Genomic DNA, 14,124 nt, shown 5'->3' on the forward strand with positions numbered 1-14,124 from the left:
TATGCATTTGTATTATTCAAAAAAAGCTAAACTAAAGTTTGAAGATGAAATAAATGTGTTTTAACCAGGCCACTGGAATGTACTGTAAAAAAATAAACCTTTGTTAAAATAAAACTTGTTTCACTTTGTTACATTTTACCATTGTAGGCATGAAATACATGAAACTATAATAATAAAACACACCAGTCAGAACAATGGGCAGCGTTTTATTGTGAAACGTTTTCTAGACACATTCAACGTTCAAACCAGGTCACACTGGTCTCCGTCCTAAACAGTATGAAGTGTCAAATAATGTAATATGTACAAAATTGAATGTTACACTGTATTTAGTGTATTCTTAAAACAAGAATGTGTGAATCAGATGACTGTTACGGAACAGGTTTTATCGTCCTACTGTACTTTTCAAAATATAAAAGCATTAGCTTTCTATCTATCTTAGCATTACAAAATCGCTTGTGATAATCTGCTGAACTCATGCGATTCACACATGAACACTTTGATGGATCAGTGGAGTTTCCAGAAGAGCAGACACAGTAATATGTACACAGATACATACGTGTATAAAAACAGACGAGGAAGGATCAGTGTTGGTGAGCGAAGTCACACAGTGTATCTTTATATACATCCTCTAAAAAAATGTGCAAATGTTCAGAATTCATTGGCCTGTGACCCCAGATTGCATAAGTTCAGAAAGTCGAACTTTCTTTATGTTCAGTACAAGGTGCAGACAACACTAGAGCTAAAGTAGTGTTTAAACTAGGATGCGAGCATATTTTAACTTGTACAGTGACACATGGACAAAGATTCCTCCATCCCCTGATTATCACTGACATAACACTACGTATTCAACCTTCATTTACATATAAAAGCATAAAAGCAGTAAAAGTAGTGATCCACCTTGTTGGAACTTAAAGCTTCATCAACTGTGACGTGATATTATAGCTGATGATGGCATCACCGCGATAATGGAGAGGTCAAAAGTCGGTGGTGGTGGTGGTGGAGTTCAGGATGTCGTGCTGGACCTTGGTGTTGGAGGTCGTGGACAGATGTTGCTGTGGAAACAAAAGCAGCCATTGAAGTTGTGACACAACAAAGAAACAGGTTGTGATCATTAAGAACAGACACAAAAATCTGTTAATGTGAAGTAGTGAGGAAAGTCTCAGACACAGGCCTATAAGGTCAAACTGACTTCACTGCTGCTTTCCATCTTTGTTATTAGCACAAAACAGCGACGTGATATTTATTTTAGTGCAGCTCTGACATGTGACCTGTTAAAGCAAGCAGACACTCGAAGCACATGGGCTCTAACAGCTGCCATTCATTTTATTAGATGCATGCAATAAAGGAAAAGTAATAAATAAAGATCACGAGGTCCGGAATCTACAAACACACCTCGACTGAACAGATTCAGAGTTGACCAAGTCCCTCTAAAATATAAATTCGCACCATTAGTTTACAATAATCTGAAATAAACCACTGCACAGAACTAAAGACAAAAAACAAAACAAACTAATTAGAGACAGAAAGTCAATTACCACAAACTCTGAATATGTGCTGGCGACAGAGGCTATGCTGAAGTTAGGCTGTGGACTAGCAGGGGGCAGCAACGCACCGCTCAGAGGGCTCCCCTTCACCTGGGCCACGTTCTCCTTGTTACAGCTTTGCAGTCGTGGGTTGGGGGGTTTCCCACCTGGTGTCCGTAAAGCTGACACCTGGAGGACAGAAGACAGGAGAGACGGGCCAGACCTGTAAACCACCGCCTGTCAACTTCTACAAACTCACCGTACTTTACCTTGAACTCGTCTAAGTTAAACTGACCTTATTCGCAGACAGCGGAGGACGGGCCACTGGCGAGCGGCAGACAGTTCCACCAAAGACTGAGCGCATGGTGCTGTTAGAGCTGGACACGCTGGATGTGGCGTTAAACTGAGACACACAGCAGCAGCGGTTGAGTTATGACAGAACCACAACTAGCAACAAGTAACACAATCAGAAAGGAACAGAAGCCGATTACTAATGAGTGAATGAGCCACAATTCATTGGTGTTTTGAGGAATTAGAGTCACAACTGGACTCGTCTATTGTGTCACACTGACAGAATCAAGAGTCCGAATAGTCCAGTACCAACCAGAACAGGCCTACAGAACCCCACAGATGGGGTCTAAATGTATTCTGCCTCTACAGACGGATCTGCCTACCTTTCGTGATTTGTTGGATGTGGGAGTGCCGAGAAACCTGCGCTTGGTTGGAGTTCGTATGGTTGTTCCGTAAAGCATATCTTCCTCTGTCTGTTTGCTCTTTTTTAAGTGCTGTTGAGAGGAAAAGACGCGTCAGCACATTTCTCAGAAAAAACACAGAGCCAGACTTTCCTCCAACAAAACAACAGGTTCACCCTTTCTGCTTTCTCCTTCTCTTTCTCTAGTCGGTGCAGCTCCCACTGTTGCTCCACATACTGCAGAAACTTCTGCCCATTTACCAGGAACTCCTGACCTTGTTCGCCTTCCCATTCATCAATCTGAGCTTTTAATTTCTTTTCAAGCTAAAACAAAAAAAAAGGTACATTGACATTATTTAGAAATCCCATAAAAACATGTTATTAGTTCAAACAGGTCGTTGGTGGTTTTACCTTCGGCAGACTTTTATGCAGCTCTGACCTCTGCTTCTCCTCCTTGAGAAGGTTCCCACCTCTGTTTGTAAATCTTGCTGGATCTGAGGCTTTTTTCTAAGAATGTGACAGATGAATAGGAGCGATTTTACTTTAGAAAGGTTTCCAAAGTGCATAGTTCAAAGGTTTGTACAATACAAGATGTGCACAACTAAATGACAAATTAAATGTAAAGAAGTGAGGCAGCGCTTTTGATAAAACCAAACCAAAAGCTCTGGTCACGTAATATGTGGTATCTGCTGGTCCTTTATCGGATCCATTACTGGATGCCCTGGTTCACACATGCTATGATGAGGGTCGTCATCTCTATTTTAGGTGGCGTACTGGCCCAAATATTGTGTTTTAAAAAAGAACATTTTCACCTTTACATTAGGTTAAAGGTGAACATTTATTCACCTTTAACCTACAAACAAATATTTCCAAGCTCACCTCCAAGTCTTGGAAGAGCCTCCAGCTTTCTTCCCATTGGTGAATGCCCTCGAAAAGCTCTTTGTGATCCTGGTAATGCTGCTTCAAGTGCTGGATCTCCACATCGTGGAGACTCAACAGCTCTTCGGTAAAATCCTCTACAAGGATAATTTACAGCTTGAGTCTAGTTACATTGAAAGATCAGTGGTTTCAGATTAAAGCGACTAAAGCACCAATAAAACCCACCGCTAAAATACGGAGCAAAGTCCTGCCGCTGGTCAATGCTGAAGAAACACTTTTCCCAAAATACAGCGATCTCCGAACGGATGGCATCTACGACGCTGCGGATGTTTGAGAGCTTGAGCTCCTCCAAACGCTGCACTTCTGCTTGCAGCTAAAAAATATGAATACAAAGTGTAAGCAGCAGCTACAAGTCAGACAGTCACAGGCAGGTGACAAAGACCAGCTAGTTTAACTCGGCGTGTTCTCACCGCTTCCAGGTTCCTCTTCCTGGATGTGACCATGTGCTCATTGAAGGCCTCCCTTTCCTCCTGAGGAACCTGCAGTCTGTCCCACAGCTGTTGGATCTTCTCTCTGTGACTCTCACACGTCGCCTCGTTCTCTGCCTTACGCTCCTCCAGCTGCAGAAAGCACAAAGCAGTGAAATAATCAATTGATACTAACCATGAACGTGACTGAATGAATGGCTGAAGCACAGTCACATTGAAAAGCATCACTACCTTTGTATCCCATTTAATATCTTAAATAGTTGAAACAATTATTCACATCCAAGGTTTTTAATTTTCATTTTTGTAATGAATGCTTCAGCTATGTTAGTTTCCCTAGCCATAAGGCAAGTGAGGTGTCATGTCAATAGGTTGTTCAACAGGATAAAATGCAGGGACACTACATTGAATTTGAGGGAATCAGAAACTACTCTACAAAGCTCACCTCAGCAGTGTGTGGTTGTTCTAATATTCAGCAACATCTGCCCTTTATATAACATCTCACCTGACAAAGAAGCAGTTTAAGTGATGTAATATTGTCCCTGGAAAGGCAAAAAGAGTCCTCGTCTTCACAGACGACATCCTTCTCAAAGCTGCTCTCAGGGATGTGCTCCAGCTCTTCCATGTACACAATGATCTGCTTTTTGATGTCTGTGAATTCAACGTACCGCCTCTCCTGAAAGCAGGAAATGAGAGAAACACGGTCAAGTAAACAGTATATAGAAGCTCTAAATGTGGTTTTAAACATTGTCAAAAATCAGGCTAGGAATAAGGATAAACTGATAAACCGCATGCAAACCCAGTATAAAAACAATCAAAATTGATCTATTCAATAAAAAATTATGTCTCATAAGAAAAATAATTTGCTTTGTAGAAATGTTGGGCATCTGTACTGCTTACTGGTTTCATCTAACTGCAGTTTGTCTATTCCTGACAAACAGACCTAAGATTCTTACCTTCTCTGCTTTCTGATTGGAGATGTGCTGCTGAAAGTTCTCCAGTTGCTCCAGTGAGGGGACCGAGTCCGAGGCGATGCCGTACTGCATGGAGCACAGGATGTCACATAGGTCCTGATCCTGCTCCTTCAGAGACTTCAGCTGCTGCATCCGCCGCGTCTTCTCCTTTAACAGAGCCTCCACCTGTGTGCGGATGTTCTTCTCTTGCTGCAGCATGCTGATGCCCTCCTCATCCTTATCAGAGACGGAACCAAATTCACTGCTAAGCTGTATTCTTCAATACTGACCCATCATTAGAAACCAGCAAATGTAGGTAAGGTAGTTAAGTCTTATCAAATGGCAGCAAGTAAACACATATACAGTGGATAAGCAAAACAAGGTGGAGGACAGAGGTGCTGCAAAAGTCAATAAAAACAAACCGCTTTGGAACATGAGACAAAATTTTACATCAGTTGATGAGGTTCTGTAATTTACAGTGAATAAGTTTCATCCTGTCCAGAAATCATTATCAGTGAAACACTAATTACCTCAAACACTGGACGCTGCAGTTCCAGACAGAGCTTCTCCATTTCTGCCCTGCATGTCTGGATGCTGTTTAGGAGCCTGTTCTTCAGAGATTCTTCTTCTTTGATCATCATCTCCAATAAGGTCTGAAGAAATAATGACATTCTTGCCAATTTGCAGTGAACTCTTGTTTGTCATTTCTGTGCCATATATACCTAATGCAGAATCGTCTTTATAAGAGAGTAACTGTCAGACTAGTTACCTAATTAAATAATTAATAGTAAAAAGGGAGAAACTGCTCATTCTACTGGTCACACACTGGTTTAGAGGACAACATGTTTAAATGGCACTTCATTAGCCTGCATAGTTTACGACAGATACTGTACGACAAACCAGACACTTTACAAAGAAATACATGTCAATGCCTTTAAGGGTAAAGTTAATTAGAAAAGACTGCAATGACTGCAACGGTGGAGTCCTGACACTGGGGACCTGAATCCTCCCAGTGGTTTCAGTCAGACTGATTGAATGCTGTGTCCTGTTTGACCCCCTCTCACTTAGACCCACACAATAACTTCGTATAAAGTTTGACTGACAGACCCAACAATAATGTTACTCTTCTGCAGATACTTAAATCTTTGCAGGACTAAAAACCAACCTTCATGTTGTTTCTGCTGTTGTAACGAACACATTCTTGGGTTGGACCCGGGTCTGATGAGATCAGTATCGACGTTTGTCAATGTGAACGTCCTGTATCGGTATCGCCTCTCACCTTGATGTGGCTCTTGACAACATTAGTCCTCTGCAGTCTCTGGTCCTCGGGGATACCGATCTCCTCCCAGATGTCCTTCAGGTGGCACAGCGCTATGTTCAGGCACGACACGGCCTCCGCTGCGAGCACTTCGCTACAGGGGACGGCGACAGGTGGGAGACACGGAGACATGGTTCACGGGGAGTTGTCAGTAAATAATTGCGACTTTACAACAGTTAGCGTTTAATTAACTAAGCCAAATGCTGAATTCAATGCTAAAAGGCGTTGGTTTTAGTTAAGCCAACAGCTCCGAGGTGACAGCTAACAGCTAGCTGTTCCACGCGCTGACACGCACCAGCCTCATTTTAACAAACTCAGGAAAAGGCGTTTTGTTCTTACCTCTTTCTCATTGTTAAATTCCAGATTCCGTCGCGACTTTACGCGAAGAGCCTAAACCCACAACAGCTTGTTAAAACCCAGAAACTGACGGGGCGTCGGTCCTCAGTCTGAGCTCGGACCAGTCCGTTTGGACCAGAGTTCAAAATACGCGTCCGGCAGCGTCCTGCGCTCTCATTGGCTCTCTCTGACGGAGCGCGTGATGTGTAAAACCTCCAGCGACCGGCGGGGTTCTACGGTTTCTCATGAAGTAGCACCATCTACCGCCACACGAGTTTAAAGGAATCAAACGCACCAGAGGGCGGGGTGAAGCAGCAGGTTTCTGACACTAACAATGATGTTGTTGTTAAAGTTAAACTGAGCAAAGCTGAAGACGCGATCTAAGTAAAATCCTGCTGTTGATTCATTTATGCTTTAAGTCTGTCGGACATTTGCTTTGCATCTACCTCAAACGTGTTTAACTTTACGTACTGACAGCAGCGTTATCTATAATAACGGCATCTATCGTTATTTACCTTCTGCTTCAAGTCTCCAAATTCTGCTTCAAGTCTCTAAATTTGTCAGATGACTGTAATAAAGTAAAACATTTATTATCGTCAATGGAGTAAATGTACAAAAAGCTCAAAACTGCACCACAGTTTAATACACTAACTTCTGACACTGACACGAGCAATAAATGATGAAAGGCATCCTGTGGTAAAACATTTATTAACTTTGTACAACACAGAACGGTGCTGATCAGAAGGAATGGTTGAAGCAGCAGGAATGCATCCGGTTCCGTCCATCACGATGCGCCGACAGCCTCCATCACCACATTTATACATGGTTGTCCAGCAAAGCCTCTAAAAGCCTTGAACTGTTTGTAATAGCTGTTGTTACTACAATGAATTTAAAACCTGAGAGAAGAAAGCACAGCTGTTAATTTTTAAAACCTAAATCCCTTTTCTGTAACATGTCGAACTGACCTTTCTCTCTGCCGAGGAAACGCAGCGCTGAAATCTCAGAGAAGGTGCAGCCACCGAGGAACATGACCAAGATGATTCGCTGAGCATCGTTTTTCACGCCTAAATCAACTCCGTTGCATCCTGATGAAAACCACAAACCAACAAACTTTCAATTCATTCTGTAGTTTTACATTTTGGTTTAAAGGCTAATACTGATGTCTGGCAAAGGGTCACTAAACAGCTCCAAATTGCTCTTTTATATTATTCTTCTTATGACCTAACCTGGACCAGTAAATTCATGTCCGTTTAGTAGCCTAATGACTTCTTCAAGCCCGGTCCAACCATCTCGCTCCAACACCTGCACAGTGGAAAACAGGAAAAATGAAAATGATCTCTAACAGAAAAACTATGAAGCAAAAAGCCTGTGGAATAATCTAATCCTGTTGGTTCACCTGCTCGATGAGTTTGCAGCTCAGAGGGACGTAGGCACCGCTGAAGATGTACGCCATGTCCCGCGGGATGCGCAGGTCATACTCCTCTGACTTTGGCACCTTTACAGAAAGGCAGAAAAAAGCTGGTGTGTCACCTTGTAATGAGAAGGAGCAAAAAGACAATGATCATTTACCAGGTTCAGCTTTTTGCTTAAGGCTCTGAAGTTGCTCTTCTTTGCCAGAGAAGAGAAGGCATCAGTCAACTTTCCTGTAAAACAAAGTAAGGACTCAGCCCTTTTGCTGCTCTGCCAGGACAGATGAAGAGGTGGTAGTGAATTTTAAAAGACACATTTACCTGCAGCTTTGTCATTGACCAGTTTTCCCACCTTGCTCTCCATGACAGTCAAGGTTTCCCCCGGCTGCTGCTCCACCAGCAGCCCCAGCTGCCTCAGGTTGGCAAACGTGAGCAGGTGGTGGACTCCGTAGCTCTGATAGAGACCAGTTAGACCAGTAGTTTGTTAGGTGGCAAAAAAGAATGTGAGGGGACACAGATGGTTAAATATAGAGTACAGTTGTTCTGTCCTCTCTAAAAGCAATCCAGGCCTGTGACTGTGGATGAAACAGTACAAAATAAAAAGTTTTGATGTCACAACTGCCACCAACACAAGAGTTTTAAGGAGGCTGAATCTAAAAAGTGGGACTGGGAGTCACAGCTGTACTCAGACATGGTGAGGCTCACCTGCAGATACTGGGCTTTGAGTGAGCGATAGTCTTTTGGGAGAAGCCCTGTGGGAAAACAACATCACACCGTTATTACAGCACCAGGAGAATCGGAGTCCTTTAAAAGTAGTCTGAAGCCGACGCACCATTTTCTGTGATAGACAGAAGACACAGTAGTCGCAGGCTTTCTACCATGGAGACCTTGAATACAGAAAGAAATATGTTTCCTGTGTGTTTATCGTATGTGAGCTGTTTCCACATCCAGACTGTATGCTGTCGTCACCTGTCTGCTGATGTGCTCCTCTATGTAGGAAATGCATTTACGGATTTCAAATCCCTCGAGCAAAGCTGTAAGAGATACTGGCAATCAAGAAAAAACTAAACAAGAAAACAGCGTAGCATTCGTTGTTTCTGAGTTATCTCACAGTGTTCTGTCTTCAGCAACTCCTGGAAGTCCTGCTTGGTTTTCTTCTTCATTATTGATTCACTAGCACCGATATCTGCAAGAGAAACATCAGCAACCATCATTTTAAATACACAGCAAAGCTCTGATGTGCAGCACATCTGTAATCCTTACGTAGGCTTAGTAAGCGATGCTGCTGTTTTAACCCTTTCAGCTCCTCAGACACAAAAGTCTTCATCTGCTGGATGTCCATCCCCCGACGCTTCTGTGCACCAGAAAGCAAATGCGAGTCAGTCATAACGAATCAGAGAAACTGATGAGGGCACCAAGCGTTCACTCACATCGTATGCTGTCTGGAGGTTTCTGGCTTTCTGACTCAGGAACCCGAACACGTTGGAGAAGTGCTCATTTCTAATTTCGGCAAAGACCTACGAAGCACCGCAGGTGTTTAAAGGGGGTTAAAGATAAAATCAAGGAAACATCAGCAGCCCTCTGCTGTCAGACTCACCTTATCCTCAGAGTTTAGCATGACTTTTACACTTTTGTTATCAGATGTAACATCAGGTCCAAACTCCACACATCCTGCAGAAAAAGATTTGGAGTCATGAGACTAAAATAAATCAATCCTAAGTTGCTAAATCTAAGTGTCATGAGACAATATTGATCTTATTGTGGAGAAGTCAAGTCAATGCCTCCTGTGAAGTCAGCTTCACAAGCAATGATCTTTCCAACCAATCCAGCCTTTTCAAAGACTCTCTGTAAGTTATTGTGACTGGCATGTAGCAGACAGTAGACAAGCACAGCAGAGCAGGGAGAAAACGTTACCCACCGCATTTTATTTTAAATATATCATCCACAAGTCCTTCATACACAACTTGTGAGCACAGAGGTGTAACATAGTCCACATCTGCAAAGACAGTGACAGCGTTAGAGGACAGGACGCGCCATAGCTAGTGGTTCACTGAGGAAAATACCAGCAGCTTCCACCTCTGTCGATGAGAACCATCTTTCCTATGGCAGCATGATCAGCTTTTTGTTCTCCCTCTTTATTCTGCTTCCACGCGTCATATGCCATCTGGAACAGAATGATGGACTCAATGACAGCTCATTCCTTCATTAAGAAAACATCCTGGATAACGCATTGCACCTTTGAACACCGTCCAATCCCATAGACCTTAGAGAAGGGACCGTAGAGGGAATAAAGCTGGTGCAGAACATTGCTGATGGTCCTCACCCACCGCTGGTCGCCTGCCTGTTAAAACCATGTGACCAACAGTTAAACTAATTTTAAGTAACATCATCTAAAGTCTTTTTCAGACTTGATATTTACCAGGAAGTTGTCTCGAAAGAACTCTGGCAGCTCCAAACTGATGATGTCTTCATCCAGTGGAAGAAGATAGAAGGGCCATTCATCAGTGGTCACATCTGTGAGGAGAACCCATTTAACACTAGAAACTCTGCCCATCGTTTTAACTAAAACGATATGTGCAAATACAAACCCCCGAAGATGCCCTGCTCCTCCAGCACCGCATCACACGCGTAGAACTGGATGACACAGAGGGTGAGACGGTGAATGTGAGCATCCAAAGTTAGTCAAGGCTGCAGCAGTGTGGAGCACAAATACCTTCTGTGGGGTAAAAATTATTTTGTATCTTCTGAATTTCCCTGCTGTCTTGTCTGTATTGGCGACATCTGGAACAGAAAGTAATAAAACACTAGCATTTAACATTTTTACTCCTCTCTAGCTATAAATATTTATAAATACAGCTCTTTTTGTCGTTTTGCGCCTTTACGCATGTGTATTACTAGTTAAGTGAACCTGAACACTGCACCTGATTTCCATAGTGAGTCTGTGCTAAAGGACAGAGTTTATATTACAGACCAAACCCACATACATGATGTGATGAACTACACTTCGCTCAGATATACATCAGCAGCTGACTAAGTTTACATAGGTTACTATAGATTTGATTAGATCTGTTTTTAAATTTAGACCATTACATTTACACTAAGGACTATTATAAGCTGTAGCTTTCTCCTCCTACTTACCACATATCCACTTCACTGTCTGTATTCTTGGCCGGATAAGAAAACAGATCCTAAAGAGAAGAAGCCTTGTTGTCAGACAGTTAAACTTGATATGTGTAGATGTACGTATAAGGTATGAACAGTGGGGCTCACTGATCTGAGGTGCTTATAATAGGTTTGTATTCCACTTTGTAGAGTTTGTCGACTTCATGTTGCTGCAAACAAGATACAGAAGGTTTAAAAAAGGTGCTGAAGCTTCAGCTTTTCTCAAAGCCAGAAGGTCTGCTAAATGTTTCACCCGTAGTGTTGACACGTTAGCGATCCGATCCAATGGGCTCATCAGATCTGCGTCGATGAAAAGGTCCTTCTTCCCCGGCAGCTGTGAAAAATAGAGCGATGCAAAGTGAAGACAAAAATTAGACAGCAAATACGCACATTGTTTGCCCTGTATTAAACTATTTTACAGTTTCACCTAAATGGACCAAAGTGTGTATGGATGTTTGATCAAAAAGCTTAACAACTGAACAAGCTGGTCAGGAAGGAGGAGGATGTTGGCCAATCTGACATCCATCATGGACAATTCCACTCATCCACTGCATCATCAGTGGAGACTGATCCACCCCTGCGGTACCGCAGAGCCTTAAACCCACCACTGGGAGACTGTAGAACTCAACAGTCTGACATACACAACTGATGCACTTTACACCTGGACACTTTATGTACTGTACTATGTGTGAGATGTAGAGCTATTACGTGTTCTTTTACAAAATTACGGTAAGTAAAGTACAATACACTGTATGTTTGTGTTGTAAATATGTTACATGTCCCTGCTAACAATTTTTAATTAGAATTCATCCTGCCCATTTCTGCTAATTGTTTTTTCTACCTTGCTGTATATATGGCTGCTTTGGCAGATTGAATTTCCCCTCTGTTGGATGAATACAGTTTATCCTATCTTATCATAGTTAAAGGCAGCATGATGAAAAAAAAAATACACGTTGTTTACATTAACAGATATGCATTAGGAATAATGTGTGTTGTGTTGTTTGAGCAAATTGTCAATGTTTAAAAGGAAAGTAATCGCCATCTATTGCTAGCATAACTACTTTGTTATTATAGGTGTGGCGATGAGCTATAAATCAGCTTCATATTAAATGTTTCTTTATTTGTTAGTAACTGTCACACATGTCATCGTCACAACACACACTCCCAGCATACAGCATTTCCTGGTGGTGTGTGTCAGGTGGCAGCCAGACGACAAATGCTGAGACTGTACCTGTTCCAGCAGGTAGATGAGCTGGTCTTTGGCTAGCCGCTTGAGGATCGAGAAGTCGGGGAGCTCCGGAGAGTCTTTCCTGGCACTGTGAGCCATACTGAGCAAGCAGACAAAATAATGGCAAAGTGGCTAAAAAATACACAGACAGAGGAGACCAAACCCTGTGCTGTCAGTCTGCTAGCTAAGTTAGCTTAGAGGCTAAAAACACATCTTTCACATCACACGGATATTCAAAACTACCAGCTGCATCGACATGCTGGAAATATACCTGTATTTTATTTTACAATTAAGTCAACAAATGACACAAAACGAGTAGTGGTCATAAATAAAAGCGTCAACAAATGGACATGTATATGATTTAACAGCTACCTGCTTCCGTAGCTAAATCAGCGGAACTTGTCCCATCAGCTACAGTTTTCCCTCGGACACCAAAAGAAACGGACCGATACGCAGCCGAGTCGCAGTTGAGTCACCCGACTGTGTTTGTCTGTCACTAGGTTTTTAATATGAGCTCAGAAGTTGCGTTGTTACTAGAGACGGTTAATTTCGCCGCAGACAAACACCGCAATCAGCGGCGGAAAGATGCAGAAGCAACGCCGTATATAAATCACCCGATTGGTACGTGCCTGGGACTTTATTATGATGCATTTAATTGTTGCTCGTAAATCTGTCCTCCTTCGCACAAACGCAAGCCCCCTCCATTATTTTATTGCTAGATTATGAGTTATTCAAGAAATAGCTGGTTTGAAGTAAACTGTCAGAAATTATTTTTTTTCCACCCATTTTTTTAGACAGCTTCTTTGTGAGGCACGTTTGGAACATACCTGGAGTAGGCTAATAACAATATTACCAACAGCATCAGCTTCATAAGTGTTCAGTAATGTGCTCTGTATGTGTATTTTTAAGGAGTGGCGAGAATACTCAGCCACGAAGGAGGAATCACAGACATCAATGTTTTGCAAGTGAGTGGATGTCAGTAACTTTCTGTATGGGGCTGTATTTACTGTGTTACTGAGCGTGTCCGTTGTGTTGCCCTACAGGCCGCTCTGCTCCACGACACCGTGGAGGACACCGACACCACTCCTGCAGAGCTCGAATCAAAGTTTGGGCCAGTTGTGGCTCGTATAGTTCAGGAAGTGACGGATGACAAGAGCCTTCCCAAACAGGAGAGGAAGCGTCAGCAGGTGGTGCACGCGCCTCACTGCAGCCGAGAAGCCAAGCTGGTCAAACTGGCTGATAAACTGTACAACCTGAGGGACCTGAATCGCTGCACACCCGTTGGTCAGCACCTCTTTGTCTCTTTACTGCTTTTATCAGGACTTAACATAAATAGTTTATGCTTTTCTGAAACGGAAAAGTTTAAATAAAATGAATTAACTGATTCTCAACTTAGGTTATTTTATCCAACCACGGCTAAACAGGTCATAATTGATTTTGGTGATTTGTTGAACTCCTAAGAGAAATAAAGAATATTATCATCTCTTTCTTAAAATGGTGCACAATAACATGTACTCGAGTCATGAATGTATTGTAAAAAAGAAATATTTCCAAAATTGCATCATAGATGTGTAGACTTTTTACAGACGTTTTCTTGATTCAAACTAAGAGGTGCAAACAGTGTTTAAAGTGTAGCTATAGCTGTCAGTAGTGTTGGAGTAAAGCTTGTGATACCCCACAGTCATACACTTTACTTCTAATAACTTCCTTCACAATAAGAACATGTTCTACTGTGTCCTGGGCAGGTTGGACAGCAGAGCGAGTGCAAGAGTATTTCATTTGGGCCTGTGAGGTGGTGAAAGGCCTGAAAGGAACAAACGCTGCTCTGGAGGAGAAGCTGGAGGAGCTGCTCAGACAGAGAGGAGTTCAACTCTGACAACATGACTCAATCGGTTTATTCTGATTAAATATTATAAGGAGGTTCTGTTAATGTTTTTCCCCTTGATTGTACTTCAGTTTGAAACTATCACCTGGCAATAAAGTTGTTTAAATATTGAATCTGATGCAATGATAAATGGTGTAATTTTAACATTTAATTACCTATTATCTATGAGTAATTCCCACATAGGGCAATATATTAGTTCATACATAATTTATTTGTGCTAGTTTACATGAGTATGTGATTGTTCTTACATAGGTT

At 42.2% G+C, this 14,124-nt stretch overlaps 3 protein-coding genes across 4 annotated transcripts; 1 reads left to right on the forward strand and 2 right to left on the reverse strand.

Annotated features, from left to right (window-relative positions):
- Positions 1-186: 186 nt before the first annotated feature.
- Positions 187-6,356, reverse strand: prc1b (protein regulator of cytokinesis 1b). 2 transcript variants are annotated; one of them, XM_029145009.3, is made up of 14 exons: positions 6,189-6,356; positions 5,811-5,943; positions 5,062-5,184; positions 4,535-4,768; positions 4,084-4,254; positions 3,564-3,713; positions 3,319-3,466; positions 3,094-3,230; positions 2,626-2,721; positions 2,392-2,538; positions 2,198-2,308; positions 1,819-1,926; positions 1,613-1,712; positions 187-1,052 (listed from the first exon to the last, which is right to left on the reverse strand). In XM_029145009.3, exons 1-14 carry the CDS (start codon positions 6,197-6,199, stop codon positions 955-957), a joined length of 1,767 nt encoding a protein of 588 aa, XP_029000842.1. In that variant the 5' UTR covers positions 6,200-6,356; the 3' UTR covers positions 187-954. The 2 variants fall into 2 exon arrangements, with proteins under 2 accessions (XP_029000842.1, XP_029000841.1); XM_029145008.3 differs by having other exon boundaries at positions 1,536-1,712; positions 6,189-6,355.
- Positions 6,357-6,874: 518 nt separating this feature from the next.
- On the reverse strand, positions 6,875-12,498 carry vps33b (VPS33B late endosome and lysosome associated). The gene is made up of 24 exons (XM_029144759.3): positions 12,357-12,498; positions 11,988-12,084; positions 11,010-11,090; positions 10,865-10,926; positions 10,733-10,782; positions 10,308-10,375; positions 10,183-10,228; positions 10,014-10,108; positions 9,831-9,935; positions 9,671-9,758; positions 9,513-9,590; positions 9,192-9,265; positions 9,025-9,111; positions 8,858-8,948; positions 8,706-8,780; positions 8,564-8,628; positions 8,427-8,481; positions 8,300-8,346; positions 7,916-8,048; positions 7,755-7,828; positions 7,582-7,680; positions 7,412-7,487; positions 7,151-7,270; positions 6,875-7,081 (listed from the first exon to the last, which is right to left on the reverse strand). The coding sequence occupies exons 2-24, from the start codon at positions 12,081-12,083 to the stop codon at positions 7,002-7,004; spliced, it is 1,845 nt and encodes a 614-aa protein (XP_029000592.1). The 5' UTR covers position 12,084; positions 12,357-12,498; the 3' UTR covers positions 6,875-7,001.
- On the forward strand, positions 12,465-13,982 carry hddc3 (HD domain containing 3). The gene is made up of 4 exons (XM_029144761.3): positions 12,465-12,605; positions 12,894-12,949; positions 13,028-13,268; positions 13,730-13,982. The coding sequence occupies exons 1-4, from the start codon at positions 12,494-12,496 to the stop codon at positions 13,858-13,860; spliced, it is 540 nt and encodes a 179-aa protein (XP_029000594.1). The 5' UTR covers positions 12,465-12,493; the 3' UTR covers positions 13,861-13,982.
- The last annotated feature ends 142 nt before the right edge of the window (positions 13,983-14,124 follow it).

This window comes from Betta splendens, chromosome 3 (assembly GCF_900634795.4).
Source record: "Betta splendens chromosome 3, fBetSpl5.4, whole genome shotgun sequence".
Taxonomy (NCBI): Eukaryota; Metazoa; Chordata; class Actinopteri; order Anabantiformes; family Osphronemidae; genus Betta; species Betta splendens.

Excerpts from the sequence above, each read along its gene's own strand:
- hddc3 (XM_029144761.3), top strand. The coding sequence starts at position 12,494 with ATGAGCTCAGAAGTTGCGTTGTTACTAGAGACGGTTAATTTCGCCGCA. Across the intron at positions 12,606-12,893 it reads GTATATAAATCACCCGATTG|GAGTGGCGAGAATACTCAGC; the intron begins GTACGTGCCTGG and ends TGTATTTTTAAG. Across the intron at positions 13,269-13,729 it reads GAATCGCTGCACACCCGTTG|GTTGGACAGCAGAGCGAGTG; the intron begins GTCAGCACCTCT and ends TGTCCTGGGCAG.
- vps33b (XM_029144759.3), bottom strand. The coding sequence starts at position 12,083 with ATGGCTCACAGTGCCAGGAAAGACTCTCCGGAGCTCCCCGACTTCTCG. Across the intron at positions 9,591-9,670 it reads GATGGTTCTCATCGACAGAG|ATGTGGACTATGTTACACCT; the intron begins GTGGAAGCTGCT and ends CTGTCTTTGCAG. Across the intron at positions 7,271-7,411 it reads ACATGAATTTACTGGTCCAG|GATGCAACGGAGTTGATTTA; the intron begins GTTAGGTCATAA and ends GGTTTTCATCAG.
- prc1b (XM_029145008.3), bottom strand. Across the intron at positions 2,722-3,093 it reads GGCTCTTCCAAGACTTGGAG|AAAAAAGCCTCAGATCCAGC; the intron begins GTGAGCTTGGAA and ends TCACATTCTTAG. Across the intron at positions 2,309-2,391 it reads AGAAGGAGAAAGCAGAAAGG|CACTTAAAAAAGAGCAAACA; the intron begins GTGAACCTGTTG and ends TCCTCTCAACAG.